At 49.8% G+C, this 23411-nt stretch overlaps 1 protein-coding gene across 1 annotated transcript in view; it reads left to right on the top strand.

Annotated features, from left to right (window-relative positions):
• PHLDB3 (pleckstrin homology like domain family B member 3) overlaps positions 1–23411 on the top strand; it is a 112243-nt gene that overhangs the window by 53063 nt on the left and 35769 nt on the right. Inside the window, exons 5-9 of the mRNA XM_075606431.1 lie at positions 3517–3627; positions 12410–12493; positions 12886–12976; positions 21403–21586; positions 22132–22210. Coding sequence (XP_075462546.1) covers positions 3517–3627; positions 12410–12493; positions 12886–12976; positions 21403–21586; positions 22132–22210 — 549 coding nt within the window. The remainder of the gene's footprint in view (positions 1–3516; positions 3628–12409; positions 12494–12885; positions 12977–21402; positions 21587–22131; positions 22211–23411) is intronic.

Here is a 23411-nt window from a genome sequence, read left to right as displayed (position 1 = left end):
GCAGCTATTTGCAGGGTCTCGGTCTCTGTGTCAGGTGCAGCTGTTTGCAGGGTCTCGGTCTCAGGTGCAGCTGTTTGCAGGGTCTTGGTCTCAGGTGCAGCTGTTTGCAGGGTCTCTGTCTCAGGTGCAGCTGTTTGCAGGGTCTCGGTCACAGGTGCAGCTGTATGCAGGGACTCGGTCTTAGGTGCAGCTGTTTGCAGGGTCTCGGTCTCTGTGTCAGCTGTATGCAGGGTCTCGGTCTCTGTGTCAGGTACAGCTGTTTGCAGGGTCTCTGTGTCAGGTACAGCTGTTTGCAGGGTCTCTATGTCAGGTGCAGCTGTTTGCAGGGTCTCGGTCTCTGTGTCAGGTGCAGCTGTTTGCAGGGTCTCGGTCTCTGTGTCAGGTGTATGCAGGGTCTCGGTCTCAGGTGCAGCTGTATGCAGGGTCTCGGTCTCTGTGTCAGGTGCAGCTGTTTGCAGGGTCTCTGTGTCAGGTGCAGCTGTTTGCAGGGTCTCGGTCTCTGTGTCAGGTGCAGCTGTTTGCAGGGTCTCGGTCTCAGGTGCCATCCCGTACCAAGAGACCCCATCGCCATCTTGGTCTCAGGTGCAGCTTTTTGCAGGGTCTCTGTCTCAGGTGCAGCTGTTTGCAGGGTCTCTGTCTCAGGTGCAGCTGCCTGTGCATTAGTGTGTATCTCCTTACTAACTTGTGGGATAACAATTTCTGTGACCCCCAGTCTCCTTTTCTCATGCTCTGCCTGCCTTTTGCTCCTGACTTCATTAGGCCTTGAGCTGGTTTTAGCCGCAGTTCTCTCACCCGTCTGGTTCTGAGCCGGACTTTCAGTATTGTCCATTTCAGCTTCTTTCTGTCCAACATTTTCATTCATCTCTTTTTCTATCTTTTCTGACTCTTTCTTTTGCAGAAGTTTCTGCACTTTAGCTTCAACGTTCTTATTCGCATTCAGATCAGCATGAGCCCTGGTTTCACCGCCTCTCCCTCCTCCAGTGTCTGCCGCCATCTTGTCTCACAGCTCCTCCCCTTCCTGTGTGTGAGGGGGAGCCTGGCACTGCCGCTGCATGCACTGTATGTGTAATAGGCAGTGCGTGTATGTATGTGGGGGAGCCTAGCACTGCCGCTGCATGCACTGTATGTGTAAAAGGCAGTGCGTGTATGTATGTGGGGGAGCCTAGCACTGCCGCTGCATGCACTGTATGTGTAAAAGGCAGTGCGTGTATGTATGTGGGGGAGCCTAGCACTGCCGCTAAGCGCACTGTATGTGTAATAGGCAGTGCGTGTATGTATGTGGGGGAGCCTGGCAGTGCCGCTGCATGCACTGTATGTGTAATAGGCAGTGCGTGTGTGTATGTGGGGGAGCCTGGCAGTGCCGCTGCATGCACTGTATGTGTAATAGGCAGTGTGTGTGTGTATGTGGGGGAGCCTGGCACTGCCGCTGCATGCACTGTATGTGTAAAAGGCAGTGCGTGTATGTATGTGGGGGAGCCTAGCACTGCCGCTAAGCGCACTGTATGTGTAATAGGCAGTGTGTGTGTGTGTGTGCGTGTGTGTGTATGTATGTGGGGGAGCCTGGCACTGCCGCTGAGCGCACTGTATGTGTAATAGGCAGTGTGTGTATGTGGGGGAGCCTGGCACTGCCGCTGAGCGCACTGTATGTGTAATAGGCAGTGCGTGTGTGTATGTGGGGGAGCCTGGTACTGCCGCTGAGCGCACTGTGTGTGTAATAGGCAGTGCGTGTGTGTATGTGGGGGAGCCTGGCAGTGCCGCTGCATGCACTGTATGTGTAATAGGCAGTGTGTGTGTGTATGTGGGGGAGCCTGGCACAGCCGCTGCATGCACTGTGTGTGTAATAGGCAGTGCGTGTGTGTATGTGGGGGAGCCTGGCACTGCCGCTGAGCGCACTGTATGTGTAATAGGCAGTGCGTGTATGTATGTAGGGGAGCCTGGCACTGCCGCTGCATGCACTGTATGTGTAATAGGCAGTGCGTGTGTGTATGTGGGGGAGCCTGGCACTGCCGCTGAGCGCACTGTATGTGTAATAGGCAGTGCGTGTGTGTGTGTGGGGGGGAGCCTGGCACTGCCGCTGAGCGCACTGTATGTGTAATAGGCAGTTCGTGTGTGTGTGCAGGAGGAGCCTGGCACTGCCGCTGCATGCACTGTATGTGTAATAGGCAGTGCGTGCGTGTATGTGGGGGAGCCTGGCACTGCCGCTGCATGCACTGTATGTGTAATAGGCAGTGTGTGTGTGTGTGTGTGCAGGGGGTGCCTGGCACTGCCGCTGAGCGCACTGTATGTGTAATAGGCAGTGTGTGTGTGTGTGTGTGTGTGTGTGCAGGAGGAGCCTGGCACTGCCGCTGAGCGCACTGTATGTGTAATAGGCAGTGTGTGTGTGTGTGTGTGTGTGCAGGAGGAGCCTGGCACTGCCGCTGATCGCACTGTATGTGTAATAGGCAGTGTGTGTGTGTGTGTGTGTGTGTGTGTGTGTGTGTGTGTGTGTGTGCAGGGGGTGCCTGGCACTGCCGCTGAGCGCACTGTATGTGTAATAGGCAGTGTGTGTCTGTGTGTGTGTGTATGTGGGGGAGCCTGGCATTGCCGCTGCATGCACTGTATGTGTAATAGGCAGTGCGTGTGTGTATGTGGGGGAGCCTGGCACTGCCGCTGAGCGCACTGTATGTGTAATAGGCAGTGCGTGTGTGTGTGTGGGGGGGAGCCTGGCACTGCCGCTGAGCGCACTGTATGTGTAATAGGCAGTGCGTGTGTGTGTGCAGGAGGAGCCTGGCACTGCCGCTGCATGCACTGTATGTGTAATAGGCAGTGCGTGCGTGTATGTGGGGGAGCCTGGCACTGCCGCTGAGCGCACTGTATGTGTAATAGGCAGTGTGTGAGTGTGTGTGTGTGTGCAGGGGGTGCCTGGCACTGCCGCTGAGCGCACTGTATGTGTAATAGGCAGTGTGTGTGTGTGTGTGTGTGTGTGTGTGTGTGTGCAGGAGGAGCCTGGCACTGCCGCTGAGCGCACTGTATGTGTAATAGGCAGTGTGTGTGTGTGTGTGTGTGTGTGTGTGTGTGTGTGTGTGTGTGTGTGTGTGTGTGTGTGTGTGTGCAGGGGGTGCCTGGCACTGCCGCTGAGCGCACTGTATGTGTAATAGGCAGTGCGTGTGTGTGTGTGTGCAGGGGGTGCCTGGCACTGCCGCTGAGCGCACTGTATGTGTAATAGGCAGTGTGTGTGTGTGTGTAGGAGGAGCCTGGCACTGCCGCTGAGCGCACTGTATGTGTAATAGGCAGTGTGAGTGTGTGTGTGTGTGCAGGGGGAGCCTGGCACTGCCGCTGAGCGCACTGTATGTGTAATAGGCAGTGTGTGGTGTGTGTGTGTGTGTGTGTGTGTGTGTGTGTGTGTGTGTGTGTGTGTGTGTGTGTGTGTGTGTGTGTGTGTGTGGTGTGTGTGCAGGGTTGCCTGGCACTGCTGCCGTCTGTGCAGCACGGCGTCTCATCGGAGAACGCCATTAAATAAACCTATGTTTGTGTCAGGATAAGGTTGTGCGGCTGGAGCAGCAGGTGAGGTGGGCGGAGGAGCAGGCGCAGGCGGAAAGAGGCCGGCTCAGCGAGGAGAACACCCGCATCTTCCAGGCTCTGAATAAGGTAAGGACTGCGTACTGCAGCGTCACCGTGTCCCGAGACAGTGTCACCGTGTGCCGGGGCGGTGTTACCGTGTGCCGAGGCGGCGCCTCCGTGTGCCAGGACGGCGTCTCCGTGTGCCGGGGCGGCGTCTCCGTGCGCTGGGGCGGTGTCACCTTGTCCCGGAGCGCTGTCACCGTGCCCCGAGGCGGGGTCACCATGTCCCAGGGTGGTGTCACCGTGTCCCGGAGCGGTGTCACCGTGTTGGAAGCTGAGCCCAGCTTGCTTCCGGCGCGCACTGACATCAGAGAGTCTTTATACGTGAAGAAGAGACCTGTGAGGTTTGGAAAGCTCTGTACATGTGAAGAAGAGACCTGTGAGGTTTGGAAAGCTCTGTACATGTGAAGAAGAGACCTGTGAGGTTTGGAAAAGCTTTGTACATGTGAAGAAGAGACCTGTGAGGTTTGGAAAGCTTTGTACAGGTGAAGAAGAGACCTGTGAGGTTTGGGAAAGCTCTGTACATGTGAAGAAGAGACCTGTGAGGTTTGGAAAGCTCTGTACATGTGAAGTAGAGACCTGTGAGGTTTGGAAAGCTCTGTACATATGAAGAAGAGACCTGTGAGGTTTGGAAAGCTCTGTACATGTGAAGAAGAGATCTGTGAGGTTTGGGAACGCTCTGTACATGTGAAGAAGAGACCTGTGAGGTTTGGAGAGCTCTTTAAAGAACCCTGATGTTGGTCCCATAAAAGGCACACAACCTAAAATAAATGTACACTTCTTGTTCAGAACCAATACGGACACTGGACCTGTTAACGCCTTACACAGCCCTGGTTCCTGCTGCGTTGGGATTATTGCATTGAGCGGCTCCCCCTGCTGGGTAATGCTGGGATAGTCTGTGTTGTCACTGCTTCCCAGGGAAGGCAGGGGGTGTTCTGTGTGATAACGGGGTGTGGGGTTATCTGAGGGGACAATGTCTCCCACTGTGTCTGTGCATTATCTTCCAGTATAGGATGCTGCTGTATAGGAAGATATATATTATGATGCTGTGCGGGATGGCGCGTGTGCGCTGTGTGGGATGGCGCTGTGCAGGGTGGCGCAGTATATGATGGCACAGTGTGGGATGGTGCAGTATATGATGGCACAGTGTGGGATGGCGCAGTATATGATGACGCAGTGCGGGATGGCGCAGTATATGATGGCACAGTGTGGGATGGCGCAGTATATGATAACGCAGTGCGGGATGGCGCAGTATATGATGGCACAGTGTGGGATGGCGCAGTATATGATGGCACAGTGTGGGATGGCGCAGTATATGATGGCACAGTGTGGGATGGCGCAGTATATGATGGCACAGTGTGGGATGGTGCAGTATATGATGGCGCAGTATATGATGGCACAGTGTGGGATGGCACAGTGTGGGATGGCGCAGTATATGATGACAGTGCGGGATGGCGCATTATATGATGATGTAGTGCAGGATGATGCAGTGTATTTTTTTATTATAAAATGTGTTACCAGGAAGTAATACATTGAGAGTTACCTCTCGTTTTCATGTACAGTATGTCCTTGGCATAGAGTTAAGACAAATAATACATGGTTACAAATACAGTTACATAAGTGAGCAGGGTTATACATTATATACAAGACATTGCATGCACAGTTACAGATAATATATATTATAGGCCTATGTAACAGTTACAGACCAGATTAAAATGTGAGACAGCCTTAGTTTTGAGAGAACTTAAACTGGTGGTGAATGTGAGAGTCTCCGGTAGATTGTTCCAGTTTTGGGTGCACGGTAAGAGAAGGAGGAACGTCCGGATACTTTGTTGAGAATTGGGACCATGAACAGTCTTTTGGAGTCTGATCTCAGATGATAAGTGCTGCATGTGGTAGGGGTGAGGAGCTTGTTCAGATAGGCGGGTAGCTTGCCCAGAAAGTATTTGAAGGCGAGACAGGAAAGGTGAACTTTGCGCCTAGACTCGAGTGATGACCAATCTAGTTCTTTGAGCATTTCGCAGTGATGTGTGTTGTAGTTGCATTGGAGAACAAAACGACAAATTGAATTTTAGAGGGTTTCAAGTTTGCTAAGGTGGGTTTGGGGTGCCGAGCCATATACTATGTCTCCATAGTCAATAATTGGCATTAGCATCTGCTGTGCGATACGCTTTCTGACCAGGAGACTTAGGGAGGATTTGTTCCTGTAAAGAACCCCTAGTTTGGCATAGGTCTTGGTTGTCAGGGTATCAATGTTCATCCCGAATGTTAAGTGGGAGTCAAACCATATGCCCAGGTATTTAAAACTAGTGACAGGGGTTAGGGTGGTGTTAGCGTTGGTTCTAATCTGGAGCTCAGTCACTGGAATCTTTACAAGTTTAGTCTTGGTCCCAAATACCATTGTTACAGTCTTGTCAGTGTTTAAAAACAGTTTGTTTGGGGAAATCCTTTTTTCGATGCTCAGAAAGTCAGATTGAAGTATGTGTTGAAGGTCAGAGAGGCTATGGCTGTGTGCATATAGGATTGTGTCATCTGCATACATGTGTATTGAGGCTTCCTTACAAGCTGTGGGGAGATCATTGATGAACACTGAGAAGAGTAGGGGCCCCAGAACAGAGCCTTGCGGGACACCACAGGTGATATCCAGGGGGTTGGCGTTAGAGCCTGAGATGGACACATGTTGGGATCTTCCTGATAGGTAGTAGTGAAACTAGTTTAAAGCATGCTTCCCTATTCCAGAGCTCTGGAGTTTGTTAAGCAGGATAGCATGATCAACTGTGTCAAAAGCCTTTGCAAAATCTAGGAATACTGCGCCAGTGAGTTGTCCCCGTTCCATTCCACACTGGGTCTCATTGCAAACTTTTAGCAGGGTAGTTACGGTGGAGTGTTTGGGGCGAAACCCAGACTGGAATTGGCTAGGTTAATTTATCTTGGTGTAGAAATCGCTTAATTGGGAGTGGACACATATATGATGACGCAGTGAGGGATGACGCAGTATATGATGACGCAGTATATGATGACGCAGTATATGATGACGCAGTGCGGGATGACGCAGAATATGATGACGCAGTGCGGGATGACGCAGTATATGATGACGCAGTGCGGGATGACGCAGTATATGATGACGCAGTGTGGGATGACGCAGTATATGATGACGCAGTGTGGGATGACGCAGTGCGGGATGACGCAGTATATGATGACGTAGTGCGGGATGATGCAGAATATGATGATGCAGTATATGATGACGCAGTGCGGGATGACGCAGTGCGGATGACGCAGTATATGATGACGCAGTGCGGGATGACGCAGTATATGATGACGCAGTGCGGGATGACGCAGTATATAATGACGCAGTATATGATGACGCAGTGTATGATGACGCAGTGTATGATGACGCAGTGCGGGGTGACGCAGTGCGGATGACGCAGTATATGGTGATGTAGTGCGGGATGATGCAGAATATGATGATGCAGTGCGGGATGACGCAGTGCGGGGTGACGCAGTGCGGATGACGCAGTATATTATGACGCAGTGTGGGATGACGCAGTGCGGGATGACGCAGAATATGATGACGCAGTGCGGGATGACGCAGTATGTGATGATGTAGTGCGGGATGACGCAGAATATGATGACGCAGTGCGGGATGACGCAGTATGTGATGATGCAGTGTATGATGACGCAGTGCGGGGTGACGCAGTGCGGGGTGACGCAGTGCGGATGACGCAGTATATGATGACGCAGTGCGGGATGACGCAGAATATGATGACGCAGTGCGGGATGACGCAGTATGTGATGACGCAGTATATGATGACTCAGTGCGGCTGACGCAGTATATGATGACGTAGTGCGGGATGACGCAGTATATGATGATGTAGTGCGGCTGACGCAGTATATGATGACGTAGTGCGGGATGACGCAGTATATGATCATGCATAATATGATGACGCAGTATATGATGACGCATTACGGGATGACGCAGTATATGATGACGCAGTGCGGGATGACGCAGTATATGATGACGTAGTGCGGGATGACGCAGTATATGATGACGCAGTACGGGATGACGCAGTATATGATGACGCAGTGCGGGATGACGCAGAATATGATGACGCAGTGCGGGATGATGCAGTATATGATGACTCAGTGCGGGATGACGCAGTGCGGATGACGCAGTGTATGATGACGCAGTATATGATGACGCAGTGCGGGGTAACGCAGTGCGGATGACGCAGTATATGATGAAGCAGTGTGGGATGACGCAGTGCGGATGACGCAGTGTGGGATGACGCAGTGTGGGATGACGCAGTGCGGGATGACGCAGTGCGGGGTGACGCAGTGCGGATGACGCAGTATATGATGACTCAGTGCGGGATGACGCAGTGTATGATGACGCAGTATATGATGACGCAGTGCGGGGTGACGCAGTGCGGATGACGCAGTATATGATGACGCAGTGTGGGATGACGCAGTATATGATGACGCAGTGCGGGATGACGCAGTGCGGGGTGACGCAGTGCGGGTGACGCAGTATATTATGACGCAGTGTGGGATGAGATTATATCATATGAAAGAAAAAGGACCCAGTCTATCAGCACTCAGTCACAAGGATTGTAATGTTGTAAATTTAAAAATATGCTTTATTTATAACCATGAATAAAAAATAGGGTGTTAAAACGTAATTAAATAGTATTAAACAGCACGTGACTCTATCCTTAATAACCCACCTTTAATTATGTGGGTGGATATAATAAGATCCCTAATGAATGTTGGGGATCAGACGCTACTGATAGTAGCTACCTAATGATATAGGCAAGAGGAGCCTGTGAGAGCCCACTCAAAGACACTTTCCATATAAGTGTATCCAGGCGTGTGCTACGCATACAATTGATACACTGTGGATAAGTACAGTAATACTGTGTGACGAATTGCGAGCTAAGTTAGACCTGATATAATGTCTGTCCCTGATTAAGATATGCAATGGTGACTAAATCCATTCATCAGTGCTGTCAGGGCCAGGTCTATGATGAAAACCTGTGTGGCCCACCTTGTTGATAATAGGTGCACACTTATTATCACATTTGATAGTGTAATACGGAGTAGTATGGCAAAACTGGAGCGTTAGATAAGGTCATCTAAACACCTAAACTGCAGATAGTGTATAGGGTGGAAACACCTGTAAGTAGCATTGGAAACAGTGGTGTTATACAGGTGTAGTTAACCAAGGTACACCTAAACCAATGTCAATAGAAGGTGTCAATATTATCTGCTGTTGCCGCCCAGTATACGTTATAGTGAGAGCAAGATGCAGACACTTAGCACATATGGACAGTTTACCCTTAAGTGAGCGTAGTAAAGTGTTGCACACAGAGGATAGATGATAGCATGGAGGCAACCTCCACAATGTCTGCAGTAGTACAGGGGGGTTCACAGTACTCTGTGAGTAATGATGTTGTTAACTGTGACCCCCTGTGGTACTGCTCAGCATATAGTGGGTTAAGGCAAAATAGAATTGCCAAAATACTCAGCTTGTGACTGAGTGGGGTATAGAGGTGGTTAATGCTGTGGTAAAACAATAAAACCCATAGACGCACCACCCCCCCTCTCAAAAAACAGCTGGTCTATCTCTGAAGCCAAGTGAAGGGAACACCGGTCTAACTGGTAGTCGCACAGTCCCCTACATCAGCGCTGATCTTGGTTATATCAGCAATCCTACTCCTGCACACGCGGGAAGCTCATTTATTTCAAATGCAGCAGCCCACTGATATTTATCAGCGCTAATACACTTTAGCTCCCCGCGTGTGTGCTTATGTATATGGGATCGCGCTTTACCACTGCACTGCGTGATCCTCTTACCTGAGGGGTCTATGGTTCAACACTTCTGAGACAGGCAAGTCCTCGAACACATCAGCGCTGATATAACCAAGATCAGCGCTGATGTAGGGGACTGTGCGACTACCAGTTAGACCGGTGTTCCCTTCACTTGGCTTCAGAGATAGACCAGCTGTTTTTTGAGAGGGGGGGTGGTGCGTCTATGGGTTTTATTGTTTTACCACAGCATTAACCACCTCTATACCCCACTCAGTCACAAGCTGAGTATTTTGGCAATTCTATTTTGCCTTAACCCACTATATGCTGAGCAGTACCACAGGGGGTCACAGTTAACAACATCATTACTCACAGAGTACTGTGAACCCCCCTGTACTACTGCAGACATTGTGGAGGTTGCCTCCATGCTATCATCTATCCTCTGTGTGCAACATTTTACTACGCTCACTTAAGGGTAAACTGTCCATATGTGCTAAGTGTCTGCATCTTGCTCTCACTATAACGTATACTGGGCGGCAACAGCAGATAATATTGACACCTTCTATTGACATTGGTTTAGGTGTACCTTGGTTAACTACACCTGTATAACACCACTGTTTCCAATGCTACTTACAGGTGTTTCCACCCTATACACTATCTGCAGTTTAGGTGTTTAGATGACCTTATCTAACGCTCCAGTTTTGCCATACTACTCCGTATTACACTATCAAATGTGATAATAAGTGTGCACCTATTATCAACAAGGTGGGCCACACAGGTTTTCATCATAGACCTGGCCCTGACAGCACTGATGAATGGATTTAGTCACCATTGCATATCCTAATCAGGGACAGACATTATATCAGGTCTAACTTAGCTCGCAATTCGTCACACAGTATTACTGTACTTATCCACAGTGTATCAATTGTATGCGTAGCACACGCCTGGATACACTTATATGGAAAGTGTCTTTGAGTGGGCTCCCACAGGCTCCTCTTGCCTATATCGTTAGGTAGCTACTATCAGTAGCGTCTGATCCCCAACATTCATTAGGGATCTTATTATATCCACCCACATAATTAAAGGTGGGTTATTAAGGATAGAGTCACGTGCTGTTTAATACTATTTAATTACGTTTTAACACCCTATTTTTTATTCATGGTTATAAATAAAGCATATTTTTAAATTTACAACATTACAATCCTTGTGACTGAGTGCTGATAGACTGGGTCCTTTTTCTTTCATATGATATAATCACGTCTCCATCCAGTCAGCACCTCACTGTGGTCTAACACTAGCTGTGCGGGTTTTCTTTGCGTGTAGCAGTGTGGGATGACGCAGTATATGATGACGCAGTGCGGATGACGCAGTATATGATGACGCAGTGCGGGATGGCGCAGTATATGATGACGCAGTGCGGGATGACGCAGTATATGATGACGCAGTGCGGGGTGACGCAGTATATGATGACGCAGTGCGGGGTGACACAGTGCGGATGACGCAGTGCATGATGACGCAGTGCGGGGTGACGCAGTGCGGGATGACGCAGTATATGATGATGCAGTGTGGGATGACGCAGTGCGGATGACGCAGTATATGATGACGCAGTGCGGATGACGCAGTATATGATGACGCAGTGTGGGATGACGCAGTATATGATGACGCAGTGCGGGGTGACACAGTGCGGATGACGCAGTGCATGATGACGCAGTGCGGGGTGACGCAGTGCGGGATGACGCAGTATATGATGATGCAGTGTGGGATGACGCAGTGCGGATGACGCAGTATATGATGACGCACTGTGGGATGACGCAGTATATGATGACGCAGTGCGGGGTGACGCAGTGCGGGATGACGCAGTATATGATGACTCAGTGCGGGATGACGCAGTATATGATGACGAAGTGTGGATGACGCAGTATATGATGACGCAGTGCGGGATGACGCAGTAAATGATGACGCAGTGTGGGATGACGCAGTGTGGGATGACGCAGTGCGGATGACGCAGTATATGATGACGCACTGTGGGATGAAGCAGTATATGATGACGCAGTGCGGGGTGACGCAGTGTGGGATGACGCAGAATATGATGACGCAGTGCGGGATGACGCAGTATATGATGATGCAGTGCGGGGTGACGCAGTCCGGATGACGCAGTATATGATGACGCAGTGCGGGGTGACGCAGTGCGGGATGACGCAGTATATGATGACGCAGTGTGAGATGACGCAGTGCGGATGACGCAGTATATGATGACGCACTGTGGGATGACGCAGTATATGATGACGCAGTGCGGGGTGACGCAGTGTGGGATGACACAGAATATGATGACGCAGTGCGGGATGACGCAGTGCGGGATAACGCAGTATATGATGACGCACTGTGGAATGACGCAGTATATGATGACGCAGTGCGGGGTGACGCAGTGTGGGATGACGCAGAATATTATGACGCAGTGCGGGATGACGCAGTATATGATGACGCAGTACGGATGACGCAGCATATGATGACGCAGTGCGGATGACGCAGTATATGATGACGCAGTGCGGGGTGACGCAGTACGGGATGACGCAGTATATGATGACGCAGTGCGGATGATGATGTATATGATGACGCAGTGCGGATGACGCAGTATATGATGACTCAGTGCGGGATGACGCAGTATATGATGACGCAGTGCGGATGACGCAGTATATGATGACGCAGTGTGGGATGACGCAGTGCGGGATGACGCAGTGCGGGAAGACGCACTGCGGGATGACGCAGTGCGGGGTGACGTAGTATATGATGACGCAGTGCGGATGACGCAGTGCGGGGTGACGCAGTATATGATGACGCAGTGCGGGATGACGCAGTGCGGATGACACAGTGCGGGATGACGCAGTGTGGGATGACGCAGTATATGATGACGCAGTGCGGGATGACGCAGTGCGGGATGACGCAGTGCGGGATGACGCACTGTAGGATTAGGATGAGATAGGATTGAATGTGTGTGTCTCGTCAGGAGAAGGATCGCCTGCTGACGCTCAGCGCCCTCTGTGGGAAGGATCCGGGACAGCACGGCATGCAGGACGCCACCCCCAGGAAGGTATGTGCTGCTGCCATCCAGCACCTGGACCTTTCCTGACACCTAGTGGCTGACAGATGAATGACACCCACTAAGCAGCACCTCTCTGCCTCTATCCCATCCCCTGGGCTCTGTGATACTATTTCTGCTACTTTCTCTCTCCTCCCTACTTTTCTCCCCCCCCCCTCTGTGTTTCCTTTCATCCTCCCCCTGCTTCTCCTTTATACTGCGCTTCCTCTTTCTTTTGTTCTCCTTTTAGCTCTCTCCCTTTCTCCTTTTACCCCCTTTTCCACTTCTTTCACTCTCTCCCCCTCTCCCCCCTCACATCCACTTCTATCCCTTTCTAGAAACCCTTTGCTCTGACAACGAACCCCCCCCCCCCGACTTACCTTACCCCTTCCCCCCCCCCCCAGGGTCTCCAGAGAACGTCCAGCCTGCCCAGGAGACGAAGTAATGCTCCATTCGTCCGGCCAACTGACCGTCCAGTCTCACTGCACGGCAGCGGTGAGTGGCCAGGCCTCACACTTATACACGATCTGAACTGCACTAGATCTGCACTAGATCTGCACTGCACTAGATCTGCACTGCACTAGATCTGCACTGCACTAGATCTGCACTGCACTAGATCTGCACTGTACTAGATCTGCACTGCACTAGATCTGCAATGCACTAGGTCTGCACTAGATCTGCACTGCACTAGGTCTGCACTATCCGTGTCTCATTGTGCAGAGAGCTGGGCTCAGTCTATTCCCCCCCCCCCCCCTAAGCGTACCACAGAAGTTTAATCTCCCCCCTGAGGCGCCACGAACCACAGGCTGAAAACCACGGCTAGAAATACATCACAGGCTCGGCGTGTGGCGGTTGGTTACCGTTCTGCCCGCTAATTGCCCTGGAAAGCGCGGTGCAATCACAACAAATCCGCCATGAAGAACGCAAATAAAAAAACCATGAAACGCAGCGGGCTGTGTATAAGGAATAGTTATATTCGAGAACGCACTAAGAGCGAGCAGCGTCTCCCAAAATCAGCGTCTCCCGAAATCAGCGTCTCCCGAAACCAGCGTCTCCCAAAATCCGCGTCTCCCAAAATCAGCTTGTCCCCTAAAAGCATTAGCACGTACGTAATAATAACGCCACAATAATAACTTTATTTCATATGTAGCGCTTTTCTCCCAATGGGAGAGAACGCGCGTCACAATGACAGAATAGCGCCCGGTACGCAGCACGTGGGAACGTTCGCTGTGCAGTTTGGTTCGAAACAAATTTGGTGTTTTGGTTTTGCTGGAACTCCGTTATGTTGGATTTGCAACAAATATTATGGGGGGAGGGGAACACAATTTAACATTTTCCAACATTTGGGAGAACTTCGTACAACTTTAGAAAGTTTACTGGTTTAAAACGCAAAAAAAGTAAAACCATTTTATTAAAAATCAAAAGCTGAAAGTAACAGAAAACGAATCGTTGGTTGAACGTCCCTCGAGGTTTTGGCCTGAAAGTTTGTTCTTATGTTTATTTATTTATAACATGTGTTACAGGCAGTAATACAGTGAGAGTTATCGCTCGTTCTCACCATGTCCTGGGCACAGAGTTATAACGTGTTACAGGCAGTAATACAGTGAGAGTTACCGCTCGTTCTCACGCATGTCCTGGGCACAGAGTTATAACATGTGTTACAGGCAGTAATACAGTGAGAGTTACCTCTCGTTCTCACCATGTCCTGGGCACAGAGTTATAACGTGTTACAGGCAGTAATACAGTGAGAGTTACCTCTCGTTCTCACGCATGTCCTGGGCACAGAGTTATAACATGTGTTACAGGAAGTAATACAGTGAGAGTTACCTCTCGCTCTCACGCATGTCCTGGGCACAGAGTTATAACGTGTGTTACAGGCAGTAATACAGTGAGAGTTACCTCTCGTTCTCACGCATGTCCTGAGCACAGAGTTATAACGTGTGTTACAGGCAGTAATACAGTGAGCGTTACCTCTCGTTCTCACGCATGTCCTGGGCATAGAGTTATAACATGTGTTACAGGCAGTAATACAGTGAGAGTTACCTCTCGTTCTCACCATGTCCTGGGCACAGAGTTATAACGTGTTACAGGCAGTAATACAGTGAGAGTTACCTCTCGTTCTCACGCATGTCCTGGGCACAGAGTTATAACGTGTTACAGGCAATAATACAGTGAGTTACCTCTCGCTCTCACGCATGTCCTGGGCACAGAGTTATAACATGTGTTACAGGCAGTAATACAGTGAGAGTTACCTCTCGTTCTCACGCATGTCCTGAGCACATAGTTATAACATGTGTTACAGGCAGTAATACAGTGAGAGTTACCTCTCGTTCTCACGCATGTCCTGGGCACAGAGTTATAACGTGTTACAGGCAGTAATACAGTGAGAGTTACCTCTCGTTCTCACGCATGTCCTGGGCACAGAGTTATAACATGTGTTACAGGCAGTAATACAGTGAGAGTTACCTCTCGTTCTCACGCATGTCCTGGGCACAGAGTTATAACGTGTTACAGGCAGTAATACAGTGAGAGTTACCTCTCGTTCTCACGCATGTCCTGGGCACAGAGTTATAACATGTGTTACAGGCAGTAATACAGTGAGAGTTACCTCTCGTTTTCACGCATGTCCTGGGCACAGAGTTATAACGTGTTACAGGCAGTAATACAGTGAGAGTTACCTCTCGTTCTCACGCATGTCCTGGGCACAGAGTTATAACATGTGTTACAGGCAGTAATACAGTGAGAGTTACCTCTCGTTCTCACCATGTCCTGGGAACAGAGTTATAACGTGTGTTACAGGCAGTAATACAGCAAGAGTTACCTCTCGTTCTCACGCATGTCCTGGGCACAGAGTTATAACATGTGTTACAGGCAGTAATACAGTGAGAGTTACCTCTCATTCCCACGCATGTCCTGGGCACAGAGTTATAACATGTGTTACAGGCAGTAATACAGTGAGAGTTACCTCTCGTTCTCACGCATGTCCTGGGCACAGAGTTATAACGTGTTACAGGCAGTAATACAGTGAGAGTTACCTCTCGTTCTCACGCATGTCCTGGGCACAGAGTTATAACGTGTTACAGGCAGTAATACAGTGAGAGTTACCTCTCGTTCTCACGCATGTCCTGGGCACAGAGTTATAACATGTGTTACTGGCAGTAATACAGTGAGAGTTACCTCTCGTTCTCACGCATGTCCTGGGCACAGAGTTATAACATGTGTTACAGGCAGTAATACAGTGAGAGTTACCTCTCGTTCTCACGCATGTCCTTGGCACAGAGTTATAACGTGTTACAGGCAGTAATACAGTGAGAGTTACCTCTCGTTCTCACACATGTCCTGGGCACAGAGTTATAACATGTGTTACAGGCAGTAATACAGTGAGAGTTACCTCTCGTTCTCACGCATGTCCTGGGCACAGAGTTATAACGTGTTACAGGCAGTAATACAGTGAGAGTTACCTCTCGTTCTCACGCATGTCCTGGGCACAGAGTTATAACGTGTTACCAGGCAGTAATACAGTGAGAGTTACCTCTCGTTCTCACACATGTCCTTGGCACAGAGTTATAACGTGTTACAGGCAGTAATACAGTGAGAGTTACCTCTCGTTCTCACGCATGTCCTGGGCACAGAGTTATAACGTGTTACAGGCAGTAATACAGTGAGAGTTACCTCTCATTCTCACGCATGTCCTGGGCACAGAGTTATAACATGTGTTACAGGCAGTAATACAGTGAGAGTTACCTCTCGTTCTCACGTATGTCCTGGGCACAGACTTATAACATGTTACAGGCAGTAATACAGTGAGAGTTACCTCTCGTTCTCACGCATGTCCTGGGCACATAGTTATAACGTGTTACAGGCAGTAATACAGTGAGAGTTACCTCTCGTTCTCACGCATGTCCTGGGCACAGAGTTATAACGTGTGTTACAGGCAGTAATACAGTGAGAGTTACCTCCCGTTCTCACGCATGTCCTGGGCACAGAGTTATAACATGTGTTACAGGCAGTAATACAGTGAGAGTTACCTCTCGTTCTCACGCATGTCCTGGGCACAGAGTTATAACGTGTTACAGGCAGTAATACAGTGAGAGTTACCTCTCGTTCTCACGCATGTCCTGGGCACAGAGTTATAACGTGTTACAGGCAGTAATACAGTGAGAGTTACCTCTCGTTCTCACGCATGTCCTGGGCACAGAGTTGTAACGTGTTACAGGCAGTAATACAGTGAGAGTTACCTCTCGTTCTCACGCATGTCCTGGGCACAGAGTTATAACATGTGTTACAGGCAGTAATACAGTGAGAGTTACCTCTCGTTCTCACGCATGTCCTGGGCACAGAGTTATAACGTGTTACAGGCAGTAATACAGTGAGAGTTACCTCTCGTTCTCACGCATGTCCTGGGCACAGAGTTATAACGTGTTACAGGCAGTAATACAGTGAGAGTTACCTCTCGTTCTCACGCATGTCCTGGGCACAGAGTTATAACGTGTTACAGGCAGTAATACAGTGAGAGTTACCTCTCGTTCTCACGCATGTCCTGGGCACAGAGTTATAACATGTGTTACTGGCAGTAATACAGTGAGAGTTACCTCTCGTTCTCACGCATGTCCTGGGCACAGAGTTATAACATGTGTTACAGGCAGTAATACAGTGAGAGTTACCTCTCGTTCTCACGCATGTCCTTGGCACAGAGTTATAACGTGTTACAGGCAGTAATACAGTGAGAGTTACCTCTCGTTCTCACACATGTCCTGGGCACAGAGTTATAACATGTGTTACAGGCAGTAATACAGTGAGAGTTACCTCTCGTTCTCACGCATGTCCTGGGCACAGAGTTATAACGTGTTACAGGCAGTAATACAGTGAGAGTTACCTCTCGTTCTCACGCATGTCCTGGGCACAGAGTTATAACGTGTTACCAGGCAGTAATACAGTGAGAGTTACCTCTCGTTCTCACACATGTCCTGGGCACAGAGTTATAACGTGTTACAGGCAGTAATACAGTGAGAGTTACCTCTCGTTCTCACGCATGTCCTGGGCACAGAGTTATAACGTGTTACAGGCAGTAATACAGTGAGAGTTACCTCTCATTCTCACGCATGTCCTGGGCACAGAGTTATAACATGTGTTACAGGCAGTAATACAGTGAGAGTTACCTCTCGTTCTCACGTATGTCCTGGGCACAGACTTATAACATGTTACAGGCAGTAATACAGTGAGAGTTACCTCTCGTTCTCACGCATGTCCTGGGCACATAGTTATAACGTGTTACAGGCAGTAATACAGTGAGAGTTACCTCTCGTTCTCACGCATGTCCTGGGCACAGAGTTATAACGTGTGTTACAGGCAGTAATACAGTGAGAGTTACCTCCCGTTCTCACGCATGTCCTGGGCACAGAGTTATAACATGTGTTACAGGCAGTAATACATTGAGAGTTACCTCTCGTTCTCACGCATGTCCTGGGCACAGAGTTATAACGTGTTACAGGCAGTAATACAGTGAGAGTTACCTCTCGTTCTCACGCATGTCCTGGGCACAGAGTTATAACGTGTTACAGGCAGTAATACAGTGAGAGTTACCTCTCGTTCTCACGCATGTCCTGGGCACAGAGTTGTAACGTGTTACAGGCAGTAATACAGTGAGAGTTACCTCTCGTTCTCACGCATGTCCTGGGCACAGAGTTATAACATGTGTTACAGGCAGTAATACAGTGAGAGTTACCTCTCGTTCTCACACATGTCCTGAGCACAGACTTATAACATGTTACAGGCAGTAATACAGTGAGAGTTACCTCTCGTTCTCACGCATGTCCTGGGCACAGAGTTATAACGTGTTACAGGCAGTAATACAGTGAGAGTTACCTCTCGTTCTCACGCATGTCCTGGGCACATAGTTATAACATGTTACAGGCAGTAATACAGTGAGGGTTACCTCTCATTCTCACGCATGTCCTGGGCACAGAGTTATAACGTGTGTTACAGGCAGTAATACAGTGAGAGTTACCTCCCGTTCTCACGCATGTCCTGGGCACAGAGTTATAACATGTGTTACAGGCAGTAATACAGTGAGAGTTACCTCTCGTTCTCACGCATGTCCTGGGCACAGAGTTATAACGTGTTACAGGCAGTAATACAGTGAGAGTTACCTCTCGTTCTCACGCATGTCCTGGGCACAGAGTTATAACGTGTTACAGGCAGTAATACAGTGAGAGTTACCTCTCGTTCTCACGCATGTCCTGGGCACAGAGTTGTAACGTGTTACAGGCAGTAATACAGTGAGAGTTACCTCTCGTTCTCACGCATGTCCTGGGCACAGAGTTATAACGTGTTACAGGCAGTAATACAGTGAGAGTTACCTCTCGTTCTCACGCATGTCCTGGGCACAGAGTTATAACATGTGTTACAGGCAGTAATACAGTGAGAGTTACCTCTCGTTCTCACACATGTCCTGAGCACAGACTTATAACATGTTACAGGCAGTAATACAGTGAGAGTTACCTCTCGTTCTCACGCATGTACTGGGCACAGAGTTATAACGTGTTACAGGCAGTAATACAGTGAGAGTTACCTCTCGTTCTCACACATGTCCTGGGCACAGAGTTATAACATGTGTTACAGGCAGTGAGAGTTACCTCTCGTTCTCACGCATGTTCTGGGCACAGAGTTATAACGTGTTACAGGCAGTAATACAGTGAGAGTTACCTCTCGTTCTCACGCATGTCCTGGGCACAGAGTTATAACGTGTTACCAGGCAGTAATACAGTGAGAGTTACCTCTCGTTCTCACGCATGTCCTGGGCACAGAGTTATAACGTGTTACAGGCAGTAATACAGTGAGAGTTACCTCTCGTTCTCACGCATGTCCTGGGCACAGAGTTATAACGTGTTACAGGCAGTAATACAGTGAGAGTTACCTCTCGTTCTCACGCATGTCCTGGGCACAGAGTTATAACGTGTTACAGGCAGTAATACAGTGAGAGTTACCTCTCGTTCTCACGCATGTCCTGGGCACAGAGTTATAACGTTTTACAGGCAGTAATACAGTGAGAGTTACCTCCCGTTCTCACGCATGTCCTGGGCACAGAGTTATAACATGTGTTACAGGCAGTAATACAGTGAGAGTTACCTCTCGTTCTCACGCATGTCCTTGGCACAGAGTTATAACGTGTTACAGGAAGTAATACAGTGAGAGTTACCTCTCGTTCTCACACATGTCCTGGGCACAGAGTTATAACATGTGTTACAGGCAGTAATACAGTGAGAGTTACCTCTCGTTCTCACGCATGTCCTGAGCACAGAGTTATAACGTGTTACAGGCAGTAATACAGTGAGAGTTACCTCTCGTTCTCACGCATGTCCTGGGCACAGAGTTATAACATGTGTTACAGGAAGTAATACAGTGAGAGTTACCTCTCGTTCTCACGCATGTCCTGGGCATAGAGTTATAACGTGTTACAGGCAGTAATACAGTGAGAGTTACCTCTCGTTCTCACGCATGTCCTGGGCATAGAGTTATAACGTGTTACAGGCAGTAATACAGTGAGAGTTACCTCTCGTTCTCATGTATGTCCTGGGCACAGAGTTATAACATGTGTTACAGGCAGTAATATAGTGAGAGTTACCTCCCGTTCTCACGCATGTACTGGGCACAGAGTTATAACATGTGTTACCAGCAGTAATACAGTGAGAGTTACCTCTCGTTCTCACGCATGTCCTGGGCACATAGTTATAACATGTTACAGGCAGTAATACAGTGAGGGTTACCTCTCGCTCTCACGCATGTCCTGGGCACAGAGTTATAACATGTGTTACAGTAATACAGTGAGAGTTACCTCTCGTTCTCACGCATGTCCTGGGCATAGAGTTATAACGTGTTACAGGCAGTAATACAGTGAGAGTTACCTCTCGTTCTCATGTATGTCCTGGGCACAGAGTTATAACATGTGTTACAGGCAGTAATATAGTGAGAGTTACCTCCCGTTCTCACACATGTCCTGGGCACAGAGTTATAACATGTGTTACAGGCAGTAATACAGTGAGAGTTACCTCTCGTTCTCACGCATGTACTGGGCACAGAGTTATAACATGTGTTACCAGCAGTAATACAGTGAGAGTTACCTCTCGTTCTCACGCATGTCCTGGGCACAGAGTTATAACGTGTTACAGGCAGTAATACAGTGAGAGTTACCTCTCGTTCTCACGCATGTCCTGGGCACATAGTTATAACATGTTACAGGCAGTAATACAGTGAGGGTTACCTCTCGCTCTCACGCATGTCCTGGGCACAGAGTTATAACATGTGTTACAGTAATACAGTGAGAGTTACCTCTCGTTCTCACGCATGTCCTGGGCACAGAGTTATAATGACAGATACAGTACATGGTTACAAATACATAGTTACATTATGTGAGCAGGGTATACATTATATACAAGACATTGCATGCACAGTTAGAGATAATATATATTATAGGCGTATGTAACAGTTACAGACCAGATTAAAATGTGAGGCAGCTTTAATTTTGAAAGAACTTAGAATGGGGGCTGCAGTGAGAGTCTCCGGCAGACTGTTCCAGTTGTGGGGTGCACGGTAAGAGGAGGAGCGGCCGGATACTTTGTGTTTGACTCGTATCTCTGAATGTACAGATTTCAGACCCACACACGGGGCCATCCTTATTATTTCCTATAAAGTATTAATCAGAAAGAATAACTTTATTTGGTGACCTGGTGATGACCTGGGCGCCTCCCGGCGGGTTATTCATTACCAGGAAATGCCGTTCCTTGGGGATTATTAGTGCCATTAATATAAGTATTATTGTCCTTATTATTGCAGTGCGTGGTTACGTGCACCCCAGTTCTGCAGTGTCCCCGCACATTAGATTGCATGCTCTGTGGCGCAGGACTGACCGTGTTGCTTTGCAGGCTGTTTGGAAGGGACAGGGCTGGCATTGCATCTTGCCGTCTCCTCTAGCAGTGCTGGGGGTCAGATCGCCCTGGCCGTCAGCCCCAATCTTCAGATCTCCCGGATCCATCACGCCCGAGGAGAGGAGAGAACAGGATCTTATGGAGGGAAAACGCAGAACGGGCCAGCCAGACTTCCGCTAAGGTAGGGTGATGCAGGGGTTACGATGCCTCCTTTAGTGTTGGATGGTACTGCAGCTGATACTGGGCCTGCAGGGTGTTGCTTGGTCTGCAGCTCATTGCAATGAAAGCAGAAAGTACTCTCAGGAACAGGGGAGCACACAGAATATTAGCAAACCGGGAATGAGTTTAATCCCTAATAAACACTGAGGGGGAACCAGCCCCTGTGTCAGGACATCCCGAGACGTTTTCAGGACATCCCGAGACGTTTTCAGGACATCCCGAGACGTTTTCAGGACATCCCGAGACGTTTTCTGGACATCCCGAGACGTTTTCAGGACATCCCGAGACGTTTTCAGGACATCCCGAGACGTTTTCAGTTCTTCACAGGTTAAATAGTATGAGGTCTTGTCGCCGCGCACAGCCCCCGGGGCCACAGATTCGGCACTGGCCACTATCTGTGTCTTAGAGAAGGTTTAGCAAGCAGAATCTCAGAGCCGCGAGGGTGCGAGGGATGACCTTGCAGAGTGTCTCTCTTCACTGGTCTAATCGTGTCCACGTTTCTCTCAGCTCCCTGCCCAAAATTGCAGAGATGGAGCGCCAGCTTCGTGAGGCCATGGCAGAGAAGGAGCGGCTGCTGAAGGCCCGGGTGAGTAAATACCATATATATATGTATGTGCGTGTGTTACTTTATCTACATATGTACATATTGCTGTTTTGCGATATTCATACATGCACACGTGTGTTTGCCTTTGGGGTTCTGCTCCTCCCACCCAACACCATCTCCTCTCCCAATCACCGACTGCTCCTGCCACCCAACACGCGTACCTCTCCCAAACACTGGCTGCTCCTCCGCCCCCAACACGCATTCCTCTCCCAATCACTGGCTGCTCCTCCCCCCCAACACGCATTCCTCTCCCAATCTCTGGCTGCTCCTCCCCCCCAACACGCATTCCTCTCCCAATCACTGGCTGCTCATCCCCCCCAACACGCATTCCTCTCCCAATCACTGACGGCTCCTCCCACCCAGCACACGCTCCTCTCCCAATCACTGATGGCTCCTCCCACCCAGCACACGCTCCTCTCCCAATCACTGACGGCTCCTCCCACCCTGCACACGCTCCTCTCCCAATCACTGACGGCTCCTCCCACCCAGCACACGCTCCTCTCCCAATCACTGACGGCTCCTCCCACCCAGCACACGCTCCTCTCCCAATCACTGACGGCTCCTCCCACCCAGCACACGCTCCTCTCCCAATCACTGACGGCTCCTCCCACCCAGCACACGCTCCTCTCCCAATCACTGACGGCTCCTCCCACTCAACATACGCTCCTTTCCCAATCACTGATGGCTCCTCCCACCCTGCATACGCTCCTCTCCCAATCACCGGCTGTTCATCCCACGCTCCTCTCCCAATCACTGACGGCTCCTCCAACCCAGCACACGCTCCTCTCCCCACCCAACCCACGCTCCTCTCCCCACCCAACCCACGCTCCTCTCCCCACCAACCCACGCTCCTCTCCCCACCCAACCCACGCTCCTCTCCCCACCCAACCCACGCTCCTCTCCCCACCAACCCACGCTCCTCTCCCCACCCAACCCACGCTCCTCTCCCCACCCAACCCACGCTCCTCTCCCCACCCAACCCACGCTCCTCTCCCCACCCAACCCACGCTCCTCTCCCCACCCAACCCACGCTCCTCTCCCCACCCAACCCACGCTCCTCTCCCCACCCAACCCACGCTCCTCTTCCCACCCAACCCACGCTCCTCTCCCCACCCAACACACTCTCCTCTCCCCACCCAACCCACGCTCCTCTCCCCACCCAACCCACGCTCCTCTCCCCACC

The sequence above is a fragment of the Ascaphus truei genome, chromosome 6 (assembly GCF_040206685.1).
Source record: "Ascaphus truei isolate aAscTru1 chromosome 6, aAscTru1.hap1, whole genome shotgun sequence".
In the NCBI taxonomy this organism is placed as follows: Eukaryota; Metazoa; Chordata; class Amphibia; order Anura; family Ascaphidae; genus Ascaphus; species Ascaphus truei.
This window is presented reverse-complemented; position numbering and strand designations above follow the sequence as displayed.